Source organism: Oncorhynchus mykiss, chromosome 12 (assembly GCF_013265735.2).
Source record: "Oncorhynchus mykiss isolate Arlee chromosome 12, USDA_OmykA_1.1, whole genome shotgun sequence".
In the NCBI taxonomy this organism is placed as follows: Eukaryota; Metazoa; Chordata; class Actinopteri; order Salmoniformes; family Salmonidae; genus Oncorhynchus; species Oncorhynchus mykiss.
The window spans coordinates 65,032,242-65,052,967 of record NC_048576.1 but is presented as its reverse complement, the minus strand read 5'-3'; the positions used below and the strand labels follow the sequence as shown (position 1 = coordinate 65,052,967).

General features: G+C 41.5%; 1 protein-coding gene across 1 annotated transcript in view; it reads right to left on the bottom strand.

Moving 5' to 3' along the window:
* crhr1 (corticotropin releasing hormone receptor 1) overlaps positions 1-20,726 on the bottom strand; it is a 166,349-nt gene that overhangs the window by 64,412 nt on the left and 81,211 nt on the right. The window contains exon 5 of the mRNA XM_021624572.2: positions 12,576-12,658. Within this exon, the coding sequence (XP_021480247.1) occupies positions 12,576-12,658 (83 nt within the window). The remainder of the gene's footprint in view (positions 1-12,575; positions 12,659-20,726) is intronic.

The following is a 20,726-nucleotide window of genomic DNA, read 5'->3' as shown; positions in this document are numbered from 1 at the left end:
ATAGTGTAAAACTCACTATAGAAAAAGACATTGGATAGACACCATACCCGGGCGTGCCGGAGTTCCTTGACCTCCCAAAAGGAACTGTGTACAACTCTGAGTTTGGTCAGAGTCAGAGCAATGGTAGTCAGGCTGATGCTTTCCACATTGTGAATTACCAGGTTGTCCTCTACAATTCTGGTATGAATCTCTCAATTTTATTGCATTGTCAGCAATGAACAATCCTACAATGGCATGCTCTTGGTCTTCACTGAGGAGCATTCCTCCCTCCCCAGAGGGAGGAAGACGTCCTTTGGAGGAACAAAAATACAACATATATCTTTGCATTGAGACTGGTGGCCTACAGTTACAGTGAGACATAGCAACAGTAATGATAGAAGAAGCCCTTGTGAAATTCATTGCTTACCTGTTGGTTTGTTGAAAATTCCGGCTAATGGAAGCCACGGTTAACTGTCTGAGACTAGGCTGGACTCTTTCGCTGGACTCTTTCACCAGCCTCAGTGATAAACCATGGTCTATGATGGTGGCTCTTATTTCATCAGTGACAACAGATCTTACTCTCCTTTGAACACCACCACACATTCTTACTCCTCTCCCCCTACCTCTCCTTCTTCATTGTCCTGGTCCAGCTACTCCTCTCCCTGGTCCAGCTACTCCTCTCCCTGGTCCAGCTACTCCTCTGCCTGGTCCAGCTACTCCTCTGCCTGGTCCAGCTACTCCTCTGCCTGGTCCAGCTACTCCTCTGCCTGGTCCAGCTACTCCTCTGCCTGGTCCAGCTACTCCTCTGCCTGGTCCAGCTACTCCTCTGCCTGGTCCAGCTAATCCTCTGCCTGGTTCAACTATTCCTCTGCCTTGTCCAGACAGTTTTTTCTCTCTCTGCTCCTCTGTCTCCACATTGGTCAAAATCAATCCAAAGAGTCCACTTTTTACTGTGTATGTCCATGTAATTGAAAGAACTTCAACACCTGGCTAAGTCTCCGATTGAGATTAGAATCAGCTGTGGTTGGTCTATTTTACACAACTTAAAGTAAATCAGCTATTTCTCAATGTTTCAATGATCTGTTCATTCAAAAAATCTTATCAGCTGTTTCAATATAGCTTTTGAGCTGCTGTTATTCCAGAAGTAGAGGCTTTAAACATTAGGTCTTCATTTCTGGCACACTGTGTGCAAGCATTTGTGAATAGGGCAAGAAAGATCCATATTTTTGGTATTGGGTAAGCTTGTATGTAAAGAAAATGTAAGCATTTTAAAAACGTGTTAATTGACTACATATTCTGTGAAAACAACATGAATTGTGTTCATGGTATGGTCCACAACAGATGGATGTTGTGCTAATTTTGTTTAGAGTTTTGAAAATGTGACTACAGATTGGACAAAAGGATATTGGCGATTGTAATATGTAATATGTCTGTCTGTATTATGTACTGTTAGAACAGTCTGGTATTGAATAGATATAGTCAAAGTGCAGAGGTTTGAGTTGACACTGGATTATATGACTTCCCATCATTATCTGTGAAAAAGTCCCCTGTATAACTCAACAAGATGGCATTTTATAAGGGACAATGACTGTTGTCATTAATATCAACGTGCAATGAGTGATATCAAATGTCACATACTGGTCATTTAGTCAATTTCATTGACATCAAACAGGGAAATGATATGTAATTCGTACTTTAAATCACATCTTGACTTTACACCATTTAAACGTTCACATTCTCGTACAGTTAACACCTTTGGGGCAACTGTCTATCTCCTCTACAAACAACAGCCTCCCTGTCTTCTTTCTGGACATGTTGTTCTGTACCTGTTGTCATTACCTCATCACAGAGCACACCTTCTAGTTCTCTTCTTTAACATGTTTCTCTCTGTCTCTCTGTCTCTCTGTGTGTGTGTGTGTGATTTAGCTCGGCCCCACAGTGTTGTTTCCCTCCGTATTCTATCCACCACACTATTGTAATTTTGGCGAACTGGATAGCGGGGAGGTGGGGGGTGGCGGTGGGGACTAAGATCTACTAAGAGACAAAGAAATAAAAACAAACTCCCCCCAGAGAAAAATGTGAATCTTTATCCATCCAGATCATCCTGATGGGATTATCTCCTCGGTAATCCCACAATCTAATCTGTCACTTTGATGGATTACCAACAGGCAGCCACTGGCAGATTACAAACGTACGCCTTGATGAGTCATGAGAAAAAATTCTAACTGGAAGCATCCCATTCCCCTACCATCTCACTCACTACTCCTCCCCCCCCCCCCCCCCCCACACACACACACACACGCATATGCAAATACACACTTATCCTAGCAGCTGTTTCACACAGGGCTATCTTGATCTTGCAGGTAGGGGAGTCTGTTTTACCTCAGGCTACAACACTGCCAAGAGTCTCCTAGAGATTCTTAATCTACACTCTATCCTGTCTGCTATCTCTGTCTGTGTCTCTTTCTGTGCTGTTCTATAACTGGGGGGACCCAGCTTTGCCATTCCCATACGAACCAACGACTCCCTTGTATTCTGCATAAAACAGGAACTCTGGGATCTAAGGCAGAAAAAAATATGAAACTTTTATAGCGCTATTCATTACATAAAGAATCTCAAAGCGCTTTATAGCAACACAAAAAAGAAAATCATTATAAATGAGACAATGTCAAGAGCGGGTTGGAAAGTTCACTGCTTGAATGGTCATCGGAGGGAAGTTGTCTATGGGGGAAAGCAAGCAAAGGTGGTCTCTGGAAATGGTCTCTAACATGGTGATAGTACTCAACCCTGAGGCATCTCTTTCTCCTTCCTGGCTGAGCAGTAGAGGCATTCAGAGCAGCCCCCAAACAAACACAGCGAAGGCAAGCTGTAACTCATCCCATCATACCAGTCCATAGTGAAAACAACTGCCAGGTTTATAAGGATCACTTTACATAGGGTCTCACATATGGTAACGATGATCCTAATGCTCCGACTGGCAACAGTTTCTTAGAAATATTCATATTCTTGCTGGGTCTGAGGGAAACAGATGTCAGGGAGGGACCCAGAGTGCTTCTGTGGACATCCTTCCTGGCCCCTATCTCTTTAATTAGGCAATTGGGACAGACCGGATAGTCCTAGCATATGATGTGGTACACAGGCCTGCATCTATCTATCTATCTATCTATCAACCCACCCTACCCATCTATACACATCAGCAGGACATGCATGTGTATTGTGTATGTGCCGGTGTGTAAGGACAGACTGTTTTTGTATTTGTTCAAGAGTTAACATGTTTATTGAAACATCAGAGGCTGTGAGCCTTGTGTTGTGTGCCTGACCTCCCTGAAACCTGATAAGAACAAGGCTCATATGTTTTGTCACGTAACGCTGGTCCGCGGAGGGGGAGGATAGGGGGAGGCTTTTTGATGGCGGTGCCCAGCCGCCTCCCACTCTTAGAGGCCAGCCTTCCCGCTGGCCAAATCTGTCACCAATTTCCTCCTGCCCTCTTAAAGGAGGCCAGTGAAAGCTCTCCGAGCCAATAAAATAGGACGGGGAGAATGGAGGAGCAACATGCCATGCAGAGCCAAACAGAGGGAGCAGGCTGCATCGCCAGCCTATGAACAGTAGGGATGGCTGGGCCCTCGTCTCATTTCTCCTGACTCCCCTGCCTCTCCTTCTGCTTCAGTGCTGGTTTAGAGAAACAATTATTTTAGTTTGATGTTTATATGAATGACTCCTGATGATGACTAAGATCTGTGATTATAGAAAACATTTGTGCCATTGGTACACAATGGCATGTGTTAAGACTGAGTCAGAGATTTGAGCTGGTACATTCAGTTGGTATTTAGCCATTTGGTCAAATGACTTTTGGCTTTGTACTTTGGAACACAGGGAGCATCTCACTTGTAGAGCTGATATTTTACTGATACATTTGATATCTGCAAGAGGAGATTCCAGCACCTCGAAATTGTAAATGGACATACAGTAGTGATTAGTACAAGTGGGTGAGAGAGAGAAAAAAAGCAGGTTGGAAGGGGTTCCCACTAAAACACATCCAAGCAGTTTCCCTTTATTTCTAACGGGGCAGGCTAACAAAACATGATACTCTCCCCACCTTTTAATGTTTTAGTTCTAAGACAGTGCTCTGATACAGAGGTAGCAGTTGTACTCGCAGTTTCATTCGCTCTGTGCCCAACTGTCTTCCCCACTACACTTTGTGAAAAATGTTAAATTCATCCTATCAGCTGTTTCTAGCAGGGCTATCTTGTTCTCGCAGGTGGGGGAGTCTCTTTTACCTCATGCTGCAACACTGCTTAATCTACACTCTCCTATCTGCTATCTGTGCCTGTGTCTCTCTTTCTGTGCTGTGCTCAAACTGGGGGGAAATAGCTTTGTCATTCACAAATGAACCAATGAGTACCTTGTATTCTGTATAAAACAGGAACTCTGGGATGTAGGGCAGACATTGGGATGCATTTTTTACTCGGAAATGAGTCCCTCATTGCTCATTTGTCTGCCTCAGCATAACGAGACATGGTGATAGTACTATGTCCTGAGGCATCTCTTTCTCTTTCCTGGCAGAGCAGCAGCATCCCCCTAACGCACAGCGGAGGCAAGATGTAAAACGACAAGATAACTTGCCTGAGCCAGTTGTTGTCCCCCATGAGGAAATAAGGGGTGGGAACTGTGGATCTGTCTCCGTACATTCGTCACAGTCGACACCACTGGTGAATGAGGTGTCTTTCAATGGAGATGGAGATGCAACATTTACAAAATTACACTGATTGGCCCAAGAGGGGCGCTACAGTGAAATCAACTGAATAGTTTGAACAAGCATGTCTCCAGTCCCGTTTGAGCTACATTCATGAAATGTTGAACATATATGCAGCCCTCGATGAAAAGCGTGTTTCCCATAAGGACCTATAAGCATTGCACATTAACCATTTATTTGGAATTTGATGTGTGCATTGGGTTATTGTCTTCCTGGAAGATCCATTTGCGGCCAACTTTAAGCCTCCTGGCAGAGGCAACAAGATTCTGGGCTAAAATATCCTGGTACTGGGTAAAGCGCATGATGCCATTGACCTTATCAAGGGCCTCAGGACTCGTGGAAGCCAAATAGCCCCATAACATCAAAAGATCCACCACCATATTTTACAGTAGATATGGGGTTCTTTTCTGCTCATGCATTTTCATTTGGACACCAAACCCACCACTGGTGTGCGTGGCCAAAGAGCTCTATGTTCATGTCATCCAACAAATGCAAACACCTTGAGATTGCTAAACAGCATTAGCACTTGGATGGGAACTGGTGCTTTAGTCAAATGACATGAACATAGGGCTCATGACCAGAAAAGAACCCCATACCTACATTAACATCTTTATCAAGGGTGTTAATAATTTTGGACCCCACTGTATATGCATCTCCTCATGAGAAACAAGCATCCCATAAGTACCTATAAGCTCTGCCCATAAAATGTTCCACAATTTAGAGACTTGCTGTCCCCCATGACTGTGGGGGAATATACACTACCATTCAAAAGTTTGGGGTCACTAGGAAATGTCCATGTTTTTGAAAGAAAAGCACATTTTTTGCTCATTAAAATAACATCAAATTGATCAGAACTACAGTGTAGACATTGTTCATGTCGTAAATGACTATTGTAGCCCATTATCAGCAACCATCACTCCTGTGTTCCAATGGCACGTTGTGTTAGCTAATCCAAGATTATCATTTTAAAAGGTAAATTGATCATTCGAAAAAAAAATTCAATTCATTTGCACAATGGTGTCTTAAATGTGGCTATGGCGTGCTTGGCCCCAGAATTGTTACTTGCAGCTATATTATTTGATGACTGATATTCAGATTTAGACCAAATAAGTTTAACACCATTTCGCAACAGCTCTGATGACATATTCCTTCCTGTGAAATAAACACATTTCCCCACATGCCACTAAGGTTTTTGTTTTTTATTTTCTCCTGTAACACATCTCCCCATCAAGCAGTGGGGTCCGTTCTCTGACATCCCGTCCATTGTGCGCTATCAAGTTTTGATTTCCAGCGAGGGAAAAAAATACTTCATTGTTTTAATTCTCTTATTAATTCATACAACATAAGTTGTAATAATTGTCACTAATTGCCCCAAGGGGGGGGGGGGGGGCACTGCATAATTTATGGACATGTTTACTGTTGCCTTGCTTCTTTGTGCACTTTCTTTCACAGTTGAGCAATTTAAAAAAAACTTTCTTTTGTCTTTGGCCCATCTACCGAAGCCCAGAGGGCCTAATTTTCAACCCGAGTTCACATATACAACACGTGAAAAGCATTGGGCCAGTAAGCATTTTATTTCATGTCAAGTCTATGGACCTGAGTGACAAGCAGCCCTCTTTAGAGGCCATGATTGACCTGGGAAAATAGACTCTATGGCTATTTCTATAACCCCTGCCTCTGGGGCTCTGGTGAGAAAGACCTTTTCCTACCTTAACAAAGTGCTTTTTCTTGTTTAAGAGTACATGTGCCAGAGTGGAATGAGGACATGTGCCTGCACTGGTGTTGTTGTAGTACAGCAGAACAGATATGTACTGTATGAAGCAAATAAAAACAGTACAGTTGTGTGTGGTAAAAAAAAGGTTGTTTGCAGTGTTTGTTTGCAATCATCTATTGGTCGTTTAAACCGGAGTAGTCAAGTCTTTAGGACATGGCTTCATTCCTTACTACATATGCCACTGGACTGGAATGAAGAACATTTCACAGTAATTCCTCCTTTCTATTACAAATGCATGCAGTGAATGACCAGATACACTAGATACATAATTCAAGTCCATGATCATGTTAATCACATGAAAAGCAAAGTCTATATGACCTCTGGTTCTGCCAAGTTCTTTTAAATCAAAATAAACCTTAACATGACTCCTAACCCATGAGCTCTCTCCTACGGGGGGCCTAGCCCAGGGAAAGGAAACTTAAAAGCAGTGAACTAGCTATGTATTCCAGGGTCAAAGCTCATCATATCTGTTCCTCACTATTTTAGTCTGTAAAGTCATAGGAGTGCAGCATTCACTCGGCTGCCTTCTAAAGAGGAAATAACCCCAAAACATCCAGCCTGAGCAGGAGGAGACTTACCACAGAGAAAATGAGAACATAAACCAACAGCTGGACATGATTTTAATGAAATCAGCACTCTAGCGACAACAGCAATTCCTCCTTAAACAACCATTACCAACTGAGCAACCACGATATAAACTATGGTGAATCATAAGCCAAATGCTCCAAATTGCTGGGATTTCAAGGAATGCAGGTTTGTGATTGGACCAAGAAGATTATAGCCCATTGTCAGCTATAAGCTTTGCGGACCGGAAGATGCCCTAGAAAGCAGTTACTCAGCCCCCCCCCCCATGCTGTGCTGGTATACGGAACAAATGGTGAGATCAAATTGAACATTTTGTAACCACACTGAAGTGGTTGACTCATCTTGTCAGTAGCCCACTGTGCTGTAAGTGGGTTAAAATGTTCTACAGGTGGAAAGGGCAAATTATCATTTACAACACGATCCAGCTAAAAAACAAAGTCAAAGACAAATACCTTGCTTTTGTACTCTCCTGCTCTGAGATGAGGCTAGATTTTTCTTTGCTCCTCTCTGCATTCTGTCTTTCCCTAAAGGTGATATTGAATGCTGATGCTAGCAACACTGGCAGCAGATGGCTTGTATTCCTTCTCGACAAAATCTAGTCATATAAAAGTTTCTACCACTATTTATGCAACCAGTGTTAAAACCCAACACTTAAAAGTGTTCAAATTCAACTGTTACTGCATACCTCGTAAAATGTGTGAATTGCTGGCATAAACAGCTCCAACAAAAGAACCACTGTAGTCAGATATAGTGAAGGCCAAAAAAAGAGTAATATAGTTAACCTTTTCCCTACTTGATTTAAAAAAGATTTGTAAGCAAAAGCTACACCCTAAAGGATTGCAAACTTTCTGAATATCAGTAAAGGTCACTAGAACTACTTCTAATTAAGTGCATCGGGACCTTTGTGTCTGCAAGGTGACACTGTTTTAATACAGTAGCACAGCTTTGCCACCGTCCTCAGTCTTTGAAAAACCCTGCCATTGATTCCCATACTGTTTTTAATTGTCCCTATACCACAAGGTTTGATTTTGTAAATGCGCAGCACCAACCTTCCCCATGCTTGGATCTGGATGAGCCAAACCACAAAGCAGTGGGCGTCTGTCGACAGGGTGCTCCCCTGTGTGAGTGGACTTATTCATTTGCATGTGTATGTCCCTCAGGAAACAGATGGTGGGGAGAAGAGAGCAGGCAGTGTGCAGCCAGCCGTCTGCCCAGTGGCAAGGGGGTCCTCAACAACCTTAGATGACTCACGTGTTCGCCTGTTAACAATACTGCTAGCTAGCAGCTGTCTGCTTACCAATGGCAATCACAATCAATCTGTGTCATTGGTTTTGGGAAGGGAGATAATTTGTTTATTATATGACTCATAGACCTGTAAGTGATGCATATAATATAACTGTCCGACTCATTCAAATGAAGGTTGATGTTTTTTCAGGGAATGGAAAGGAAGGCAAAAAGGTCACAGGTCAAATGTGGGGTTAAAAAGTATTTCGGAGAAAAATGTAAATGTACAGCCAGTGTTATTATAAGGGAATCTAATTGACATGTTTACAATAAGTTGGTCAGGCATTGGAATAGCTTGATGTGAGAAAATCACAGAAAATATGTTTTTAGCTCACATTGTACAGTAGGTGTAACAAGTGCTCGGGAGACCAAGTATACAGTACTACCTCACACGAACTTTCCTTCCCTCCAACCAGATCACCTCCATTACACTCCATAATGATCTGGTCGATGTAAACAACCACTTATGCATTGTTAAATACAAGCTACAAATAAGATAACAAGCCTATACATAATTCAAGCTCTCTCCCACTCTCATATCCTCCCAAAACAACCCATGATACATATTTTAACTGGCAGAAGGCATGTATGGCCCATAGTAGGCCCGCTTACTTGCCTGTCCGTAAAGGCTAGAATCAGTGCGGGTCCTACTGGCACCCCAGGACCCACAACAATAATAGGACTCCATTAACGTGTGATGGAGGGTAGAGGGAAAGGTACTAAGCATCCTATCCCATAAAAAGTGCTCCATTAACTGTGTCTGACTCAATAGAGCTACATGAGGTGCTTGTTGGAGACGGAAGAAAAGTGGTTAGGTAAAAGCCCTGTTGTCTTGAGGACTGAGATATAAAGGTATGACTCTGTATGACTGGTAGATTCTGCTGTGAAAGACAAAGCTGAGCTGGGCCCTATCTGAACGATTTCGATGGAGCACAGTTGCTTCAGTAGGCATTCACTTGTGATGGCTTAGTCATCCAGCATCAACAGGAAGCTCATGGACAACAAAAAGCAAACTGAAGAGATGAAGCATGCAACACCCACTCTATAACACAATCATCAGTCCTGGAATTTTAAAGAATATGTGTGCTGAAAGAGAACATGGTGGTGCTGGTGGGATTTTGGTTGTACCACAGAATGTTTCTATTGGCAGGAGGTAGCCTCAAGATTAGAGAATAGGGCCAGTAACCTGAGGGTAGCCACCCGCTTCAAATACCAAAGCCGACGGAAAAAAATCTGGTGAATGTGAGGGTTGCTTGCATCAGTATCGGAGGTGCTACAGTCGTTGTGCCCTTGAGCAAGGTACTTACAGTAGAAGCTTTCTTTTTTACGATCAAATCTATATTTTTTATGAAAATTATGTTATAGGAAGGGTTCAGACACCTTTTATTGTCATTCCACTTGTTTATGAGAAACCCAAACAGCAAATCAATTCATCATCCTCGTTGTGTAGTATGGGGGCCCTGAAAAAACATGAACAAACGCTCCAAAAAAATCTAAATATGTCCTTTTAGGAAAGTAAAATCTCTGTATAGTGATGCAGATGTTTAGATGTTGTACACATGAAATTGTGTCATTCTGAACATTATCCGCAACATTATATTCCCTTTTGTGCAACTCGAGCTGTTTAGCTTATCCAGCTGTTCCATTCTCTGTGTAGCTTGCTACTACACATAACTGGCAAAATCAAAGAAACACCAACAGCCGCCAGAACAACTTCAATGCGCCTTGACATAGATTCTGCAGACTCTGGAAATTCCTGTGTTGTAGTTGCTTTCAATACACGTTGTACCCCTAATTTACTAAAGTGTTTCCTTTATTTTAGCAGTTACTTGTAGAATGGATGGAGAGGAATCTTTTGAGTCGCAGTAAAAGGGAGTATAACATTGGGGATAAAGTTCGGAATGAAACAATTTCACAACATCTAATGTTCTGCTTCCCTATACTGAGAGATGTTTTTGGAGCCTTTGTTCATAATTTGCTATTTGAGGTAAGTTTCTCAAAAACGCGGCTTCCGGTTGAGCAATGTAGAAAGAAGTCGCACGATGTCTCGTCTCCGACAACTTTTGTAAATAATCCGCAATTTTGCCTAAATTCATACTTCTCATGACCTCAAAAGTCATTTTAATTACCCAGTAATAAAGTGCATCTAAGTTAGCATGAGCAAACCAAAACTTCACATTCCACCAAATCAACTTCAGCTTCATCACAATTCCAGTGGATCAGAAGTTTACATACACTAAGTTGACAGTGCCTTGAAATAGCTTGGAAAATTTCAGAAAAGGATGTCATGGATTTAGAAGCTTCTGGTAGGCTAATTGACATCAATTGAGTCAATTGGAGGTGTACCTGTGGATATATGTCACGTTCTGACCATAGTTCTGTTATTTTATTATTTGTTTTAGTATGGTCAGGGCGTGAATTGGGGTGGGCAGTCTGTTTGTTTTTCTATGTTGGTTTTTGTGTTCGGCCTAGTATGGTTCTCAATCAGAGGCAGGTGTCGTTAGTTGTCTCTGATTGAGAATCATACTTAGGTAGCCTGGTTTCAATTTTGGTTTGTGGGTGTTTGTTTCCGTGAGAGTGTTTGGGCCACACGGTACTGTTTCGGTTTTGTATATTTCCTGTTTAGTGTTTGTCATTCACCTTACGGGACTGTTCATTTGTTGCTTATTGTTTTTGTTCAGTGTTCATTTTGCTTCATTAATTTATGGACACTTACAACGCTGCGTTTTGGTCCTCCGATCCTTCTTGCTACTCCTCCTCAGAAGAGGAGGACGAGATCCCTTACAATATATTTCAAGGCCTACCTTGAAATCAGCCAAGAACAGAAAAAAGTGTCTGGTTCATCCTTGGGAGCAATTTCCAAATGCCTGAAGGTACCATGTTCATCTGTGCAAACAACATTACACAAGTATAAACACCATGGGACCATGCAGCCATCATACCACTCAGGAAGGAGATGAATATACTTTGGTGCGAAAAGTACAAATCAATCCCAGAACAACAGCAAAGGACCATGTGAAGGTTCTGGAGGAAACGGGTACAAAAGTATCTATATCCACAGTAAAACGAGTCCTATATCGACGTAACCTGATAGGCCGCTCAGCAAGGAAAAAGCCACTGCTCCAAAACCACCATAAACAAACTGACTACGGTTTGCAACTGCACATGGGGATTAAGATCGTACTTTTTGGAGAAATGTCCTCTGGTCTGATGAAACAAAAATGGAACTGTTTGGAGGAAAAAGGGGGAGGCTTGCAAGCTGAAGAACACCATCCAACCTGTGAAGCATGGGAGTGGCAGCATCATGTTGTGGGGGTGCTTTGCTGCAGGAAGGACCGGTGCACCTCACAAAGTAGATGATATCATGAGGAAAGAAAATGATGTGGATATATTGAAGAAACATCTCAAGACATGAGTAAGACATGAGTAAAGTTTGGTCACAAATGGACAATGACCCCAGGCATACTTCCAAAGTTGTGGCAAAATGGCTTAAGGACAACAAAGTCAAGGTTTTGGAGTGGCTATGGGCCAAAATTTGCCCAATTTATTGTGGGAAGCTTGTGGAAGGCTACCCAAAACATTTTACGCAAGTTAAACAATTTAAAGCCAATGCTATCAAATACTAATTAAGTGTATGTAAACTTCTGACTCACTGGGAATGTGATGAAAGAAATAAAAGCTGAAATAAATTATTAGCTCTACTATTATTCTGACATTTCACATTCTTAAAATAAAGCAGTGATCCTAACTGACCTAAGGCAGGGAATTTTTACTAGGATTAAATGTCAGGAATTGTGAAAAATTTAGTTTAAATATATTTGGCTAAGGTGTATGTAAACTTCCGACTTCAACTGTATGTCCAATTAAAAATATACAAATACATTTTTTTTTAAAGTTTCTCAAAACCATTACATTTACATACAAAATAGAGATGTGGTTGTAAAAATGAAAACTTCCTCTTTAACTAACTCCCACAATGCTTTAGGGATGCTGCTCTTTGTCTGACCCTGTGCTGCCTCCAGACTGTCATGTGTGTGTTTCTGTTTGAGGGATACTGAGAATTTCTCTGCAAATAGACAGTAAAGATATTTTCAGCAGTGCTTGTATCCTTAGAAGAATGGAAGAATATATATTTTACTATCCATTACAGAGGCTCAGTATTCTCAGAGTTAAACAGTTACCTTTCCAGACAGTACATACCTCATTGAGAATCTCTTGACACTGGGTGTAGTTGCCTTTCACCGCCCAGGACCCGTTGGAAAGGCATTCTCTGTACACATTGTCTGTGGAAATAAAGGATTGGAAAACCATGTTATGAAAGTTAGCAAACACGCACCATTTCTCCTTTCATACAAGTGACTAAAATTAACCGAAACCTTAAACTCAGATTCTGCAAAAACAGCGCAGGGTGGCTGTAATTTATGCAGCTTAGAGTGCTGATAGAGAACACACGATCCAGTCTTGACAATGTTGCACGCCAAACCCATTTCCAAATAAGTATTTAACTCTTGACAGTGCAGCCGCTTTTTTTATGCTCTAAATAATAAAAAAATACAAAGTGGAGCAAAGAAACCCCTCAAAGCTGAGAGGTGTCTTTGTTTGATTTCAGGTACACATGCTACATGCACACAGTGGAGGTATGTGACACAAGAAGTAAGCAAGAGACAAACAGAGAAGCAAAGCCACAGACTTCTAAAAGACTCTCCACTGTGTTCCCAAGGTTGTGACAGAGTAAGCGACGGAGTGTCGGAGACAGCAAAAGACAGATCAAAAACATTCAGGCCTAGAGTGCTGCCCTGCGGTACACCACACTTTACATGTTTGACATTAGAGAAGCTTCAATTAAGCTAACCTAAAATAAAGACTGTCAGCTAACGCTCCACTAACACCTAATGAACCATCATAATATTACTTGACAAACTGCAAGAAATTAGGCATCATGTCATTACCCCATGACAGGTCTAATTGGTTGTTCTTAAGTTGATTGACATAGAGTAGGTGGTATGCCATGCTCTCAATATGTTACATCATATAAATCCTACGACAAATTACAAAACATATCAAACGTAAGCACGACCTAAGGCCATAAGATTTTGTATACTTCCTGCTATGCTCTCAACATGAGGATCTGTACAAACACGAAGTAATGGGATTGAAAAAAAAAACATTTTGATAGACTTGGTGAATCATTACAAAAAGTATGGAAAATAAAAATGAAATCCCAAACTATAATTAAACGAGAGAAGTGTGATGACATGATATATCAGTAATGACACCCTTGATGTGGTGTACACATGAAAAAAAAAAAAAAAAAAAAAAAAATATATATATATATATATATATATATATATATTTGACAATATCAGATATCAAAATATCAAAAAGACAATTGTTGTTGTTGCTGCAGGGGTTCTGTATTACAGTAGATAGTTACAACATCAATGTTTGCGGTTAAACAACATTGTTGGTAAGTCATTGACATTCCGTTCATATCATGGTCTCTCCTTGGCATTGTTGATTGATTTATTGACCATTATGTGTAATCTTTATTTAACTAGGCAAGGCAGTAGGCTGCATTGATTGACCTGTTCTGATCAGTAGGAGTTGGGGGGTAATACAAACATTAATTAACACACGCTCATGCATTTATTGATCATTGACAACATTTTAACTTGCATAGTCTGTATCACCAAATACTAATACCCGTTGGACCAACCTTTGCTTCTGTCCTACAGCTTAATTCTTTGCGGCTAGCATTACACCATGACTGTCTGCCAAGCGCACCACGATAGATGGTTGACAGTATTCATTATGTCATTAAGAATACACACGGTTCAGTCTTTGAACTGGGCTCGAGGTTGGGTTGTACTGAAAATATGGCATGCTATGGATATGACATACAGTACATACTGTATGTGATAGAAAATGAGACAGTACAAACGCACACAAACACACATATACACACACACACTGCAGAAAGCAAGGGATGGATGGTCTTCTGAAACAAACCGCTGACAATACATTTCTGCCCAACTGCTCTGGCCCTCCATGTGAATGATATTCTCCCACTTGAGTTGCCCCTATTGTGTGGTTCTGCTGTAGGGGGAATTGAGGAAGGCCTCAAATCAATACCTTTAAGGCTGAGTAGCTATTATCAGTGTGATTCAATCATTCCCACTGCAGCTGGGAGTGGCTGGCCCTGCACCAAGCAAGGACCTCTTCCTCACTCTACACTGAACTTTGAGCTATAGTACACTTTCTCTGAAGGTGTAAGAATGCCATACCGCTGTCCATGGAAATAAGCTTTCTTGGAAAGATTGAGGCAAGGACATTGAACTTAGAGGAGAAGATTACAGTTAGTCATGGATGAAAATATCCACAAAAACGATATTGTTTTCATGTTTTTGACTTTGAAAATCAATCACAGTGACCTTTTTCTAAGCCGCCCATCCCAAGGGTTTATCTTCCTTTTAGCTCTGTTTGAAGATGAGGTCGCTAGGAATTAATGGTGCACCATGGGGAATAAGTGTGGCCCCTGTCTGGATCCCATCAAGCTATGATGTCCAGAATCAAGTCAATGTGACCTTGAACTCAGGCTAACTCACTCACAGCAACACCCCTGCAGCTAAGGATTTACACCCATCAGTCCCTGTATTGATCAAAACCCACTAATATCATAAATAAAAACGCCCAATGGTGGAGTGGTAACACTGCAGAGATCGGGAACCCAGGTCCGGAACTTCCTTCCTCAAGATAGAGTCTAGAAGGGTCAGTAAATTCCAGGTCTGGAATTTCTACACTTCATATCCTCCCTCATGTCTCCACCTCTCCTTCGAACTGTCTGAATAAGTATAAACATATATCAAATATAAAAAAGGAGGATGTTTCATCCCTGATATTCCATGAGTAAAAGTAGAACTCCAGCTGAGAGCTAGACTTAAATTGGAAAGGAAGAGAGGGAAAGATTTAAAGTCTGGATCTGCATTCTGCATTTTCCGACAGAGTCAATATCTGCCCTGAAGAAGAGGTTCCCATGTACCCCCTCCTGACTATAATTTAAACAATACAAAGGCCAGTGCAAAATCCAGACGTCCGGGAAACCACCTTGAGATGGTCCGACACTAATTTTCAGTACATAGCAGTTCCAATGATCAATCATGCTTAAACTCCAATTATAAACACATACAGTTGACACATTACCATTTATTGACTTCAGGGTGCCTGTGATTTGCCACAGTCTTCTTCTCATTCAGTGTGATCTCATTCTCACTTTCCCTCTCTCTGCCCACCCGACCGCCACGGAGACCCCCATGGGTATTGGATACTCACTGTCAGCCTTCTACGCTACAATTCATCTAAATCTAGCTGAATCCCATGGAAGCCCCCGCCAGAAGCTTAGCATTCTCTCTCGCCCCCTCAAACGGGATGGGTATGTTGTGTTCCGCTCTGATGTTCAGCCGTCGGAAGTCATCGCTACAGTCTTAAGTGGGCTTAATCGACGAGCTGCCAAGCTATGTAGTCAGCATGGCAACGCAGAACAGCGAATACTGTCTACCATTATTTGAGGAATTATCTTTGTACAGGGGAGAATATATCTGGCGAATATGAATGGGGTTCAATCTTCACCTTCTGAAGAGCTCTAACAAGCAAGTGGGAAGCCCAGTTATATAGTTATCTGATCTGAACACCTAGTCAGTAAACCCAGCCACAAAGGAGATGGATGTGAAGAATGATCAGGAGTCGGGGCCCAATTAAACGGTTTAATTCCAGACTACATCTAGGGGTGTGAAACACTAATATCAGGGATGAAACATCTGAAGCTGTATGAAACGATAATACCAATGTAGCCTATCTGGGAAGACAGCTACAGCTCTGAAAATATGATACAGCACCATGTATGAAGGAAACTTTCAGCAAACGTTCTGCCAAACTTTCTGCCAAAGTTGTCCAGCTTCAGGCTAGCTTGTACCCTTCCATCATCCACGCTTGGGTTATCCATAATGACGAATACACTGAGCCAAGAGAGAAGCAATTGCCGGGTAGTCAAGGACTTTGGCCATCAGTTGTCTCAGCTCTTCCCTAGCAGGTATAAGCTTCATTGAACACAGACGGTAATGTGACGAGTACAGTTCCAGTCAATCACTCTAGCTTGGACCAGAGGGACTAGGGAAGGACCCAAAACAGCTTCTGTTAACTTCTTTGGGCTGGGGGAAGTATTGAGTAGCTTGGATGAATAAGGTGCCCAGAGTAAACTGCCTGCTACTCAGGCCCAGTTGCATATATGCATATTATTAGTAGATTTGGATAGAAACTACTCTGAAGTTTCTAAAACTGTTTGAATGATGTGTGTGAGTATAACAGAACTCACATGGCAGGCAAAAAACCTGAGAAACAATCCAACCAGGAAGTGGGAAATCTGAGGTTTGTAGGTGCTCAACTCATTGCCTATCGAAAATACAGTGGGATATTGGTCATATTGCACTTCTTAAGGCTTCCACTAGATGTCAACAGTCTTTAGAACCTTGTTTGATGCTTTTACTGTGAAGTGTGGGTGAATGAGAGGGGAATGAATCAGAGGTCTGCCAGAGAGCCACGAGCTGGTGACACGCGTTCACGTGAGAGTTAGCTTGAGTTCCATTGCATTTCTGAAGACAAAGGAATTCTCCGGTTGGAACATTATTGAAGATTTATGTTAAAAACATCCTAAAGATTGATTATATACATCGTTTGACATGTTTCTACGGACTGTAACAGAACGTTGACTTTTCGTCTGCTCCTAGTGATCGCGCGTCTTAAATTTGGAAGTCTTGGCTAAACGCGTGAACAAAAAGGAGGTATTTGAACATAAATGATGGACATTATCGAACAAAACAAACATTTATTGTGGAACTGGGATTCCTGGGAGTGCATTCTGATGAAGATCAAAGGTAAGTGAATATTTATAATACTATTTCTGACTTCTGTTGACTACACAACATGGCGGATATCTGTTTGGGTTGTTTTGGTCTCTGAGCACCGTACTCAGATTATAGCATGGTGTGCTTTTTCCGTAAAGTTTAAAAAAAAATCTGACACAGCGGTTTCATTAAAGCCTGAGCAGATTGGGGGCAGACAGTGTTTCTGGACAGAATGTAGAGGTGGAATGCAACCGAGCAGTGACAGGAGAGTTGGGCTGTGTTGTTGAGGGGTGAGGGTGGTGGTGTACAAGGCTGGAGAACTCACTCTACTGACTGTCAATATAACAAGGGGGGATATACAGAGAGAGAGGGGGCCATATGGAGTGTGTGCGGGTGTGAGAGAGACAGACAGACAGTATAGGCATCGCTGTAGGCCAAATGGACATGCTGATGGGCAAGTTATAGAAGAGACCTGCGAGACTGGGAGGAAGAGCGAGAGTCCAGGAGATAACATCTTTCCACCTCTTACTTTCCAATTTATGTCCATCACTCTACTGGAGTTCTCCTTGTCTCGTTAGATTTTTAACTTCTTGACTTGAATCCTTCCTGGACTATTTCTGTCCTTTTCCTCCTAATCTCTTTTCTCCCTGCTTACAGGTTGCGCTGATATTGATCACACGTACACAACTCAATGACTGTTGTAATTGTTCCTGTCATCATTTCCCCTCATTTCCTTTCTCTCCCTCTCCGTCCCACTCTTTTCTGCCTCTAATGCTCCCTATAGTTGGTAGTTGTATTGATTAGTCATATAAAATCCAAGGGCTTCCTTAATTGCTCCTGTCAAACCGTGAAAGAGCTTTGTGATCACACACACACACGCAAATGCACATGCACTCGTACACACACACACTCATGCATATGCACACACACACTCACATGCAAACGCACACACTCACACATGCATACGCACACTCACTCACACACATGCAACAGACTCTTGACAAAGTGGTGGGCGGAAGGCAGAACCATGGATCGATTAGTTAGTTAGAATATGGCGATGTGAATTGGCAGGAGAATGATTCTAAGTAACTTAACATGAGTCATCATTTAGCTTAAGTAATATGATTTGCGATGACACTGATGGGTAATCAAGACATTTATGAACTTGTAATTACAGTGATCATGAACATCAATAAGCGTTCATGACCATCAATAAATATTGAGTGTGTGATTACAATTTGTGGAGCTGGTGGTGGATCTTCTTACGTTTCTGCAACGAAGATTGAGATTGAGATTTTTCCAGGATTGCCATGGCTCATTTAAAGATAAACCACGACTAAGCCTTTTTTAATCGTACAACTCAATGATCAACTTTTAGTAACAAAACAGCCTGAGACAATTGGTCTACTTTTGAGGTCTGACTAACTTTGATCTTGGGGTAAAATGTCCATTTAACAGATGTTTGATAATGTGTGGTTGACATTACAAAAAAGGACCAGACCATTGCATGTGTCCAGATATATACCTTTGCTAATCTAATACATCACCTAAAGTGTGGTGTGGGACCATTTAAAATCACAGAGAAGCAGTTCATCATCGTTTTATTCTTGTCAGCATATTTCATAAATTCAAATCTGTGTCGGGGGGGCATTTTCACAGAGAACTTCCGGACGGGGAACAGACTGGGATAATTGCTCCATTTTGAGAGTTTAAAGTCCCTTCCTTCAAATCAATTGTATTAAAATCTGCTCTGATCTTCTGACTATACTGCTGGATGAGCTAAATGGCGTTTGCGCTGGCTTCAGACCAATGTTGGATTCACTCGGGAGATCGTTCATTGTTCTAAAAATGCACTGGACAATTATATCACAAATCGTATGGAGAAAATATTTGCAATAAAAACAGTACCAGGCAAAAGTTTGGACACACCTACTCATTCAAGGGTTTCCTTTATTTTGACTATTTTCTACATCGTAGAATAATAGTGAATACATCAACACTTTGGAATCATATAGTAACAAGAAATGGGTTCAACAAATGCAAATATATTTTACATTCTTCAAAGTAGCCACCCTTTTCCTTGATACCAGCTTTGCACGCTCTTGGTAGTCTCTCAACTAGCTTCACCTGGAATGCTTTTCCAGCAGTCTTAAAGGAGTTCCCACACATGCTGAGCACTTGTTGCCTGCTTTTCCTTCACTCTGCGGTCCAACTCATCCCAAACCATCTCAATTGGGTTGAGGTCGGCTGATTGTGGAGGGCAAGTCATCTGATGCAGCACTCCATCACTCTCCTTCTTGGTAAAATAGACCTTACACAGCCAGGATGTGTGTTGGGTCATTGTTCTGTTGAAAAACAAATGATAATCCCACTAAGCGCAAACCAGATGGGATAACATTTCGTTGTAGAATGCTGTGGTAAACATGCTGGTTAAGTGTGCCTTGAATTCTAAATAAACCACAGACAGTGTCACCGGCAAAGCACCTCCTCCTACATACTTCACAATGGGAACCACACATGCAGAGATCATCCGTACCCCTGCTCTGCGTCTCACAAAGACACGGCGGTTGGAACCAAATCTCAAACTTGGACTCAGACCAAAGGACAGATTTTCACCAGTCTAATGTCCATTTCTTTTGTTTCTTGGCCCAAGCAAGTCTTTTCTTCTTATTGGTGTCCATGAGTAGTTGTTTCTTTGCAGCAATTAGACCATGAAGGCCTGATTCACGTAGTCTCTTCTGAACAGTTGATGTTGAGATGTTTCTGCTACTTGAACTCTGTGAAGCGTTTATTTTGGGCTGCAATTTCTGAGGCTGGTAACTCTAATGAACATATCCTCTGCAGTAGAGGTAACTCTGGGTCTTCCGTTCCTGTGGCGGTCCTCATTAGTGCCAGTTCCATCATAGCACTTGATGGTTTTTGCGACTGCACTTGAAGAAAGTTTCAAAGGTCTTGAAATTTTCCAGATTGACTGACCTTCATGTCTTAAAGTAATGATGGACTGTTACTTCTCTTTGCTTATTTTGAGCTGGCATTGCCATAATATGGACTTGGTATTTTACCAAATAGGGTAAACCTTATGTATACCACCACTAACTTGTCACAACACAACTGATTGGCTCAAATGCACTAAGGGCAAAGGGTGGCTACTTTGAAGAATCTCAAATATTAAATATATTTTGATTTGTTTAACACATTTTTAGTTACTACATCATTCCATGTGTTATTTCATAGTTTTGATGTATTTACTATTATTCTACAATGTAGAAAATAGTACAAAAATTAAGAAAAACCCTGGAATGAGTAGGTGTGAACAAACTTTTAACTGGTACTGTATATATAGATTTTTTTTCTAAGATAATTTCTATATAGTATGAAGAAAATTTTGCATACAATGAGCTGTAATGAAACCATGAATCTCATCATCATCATTGATGTAAAATTCCCAATACTT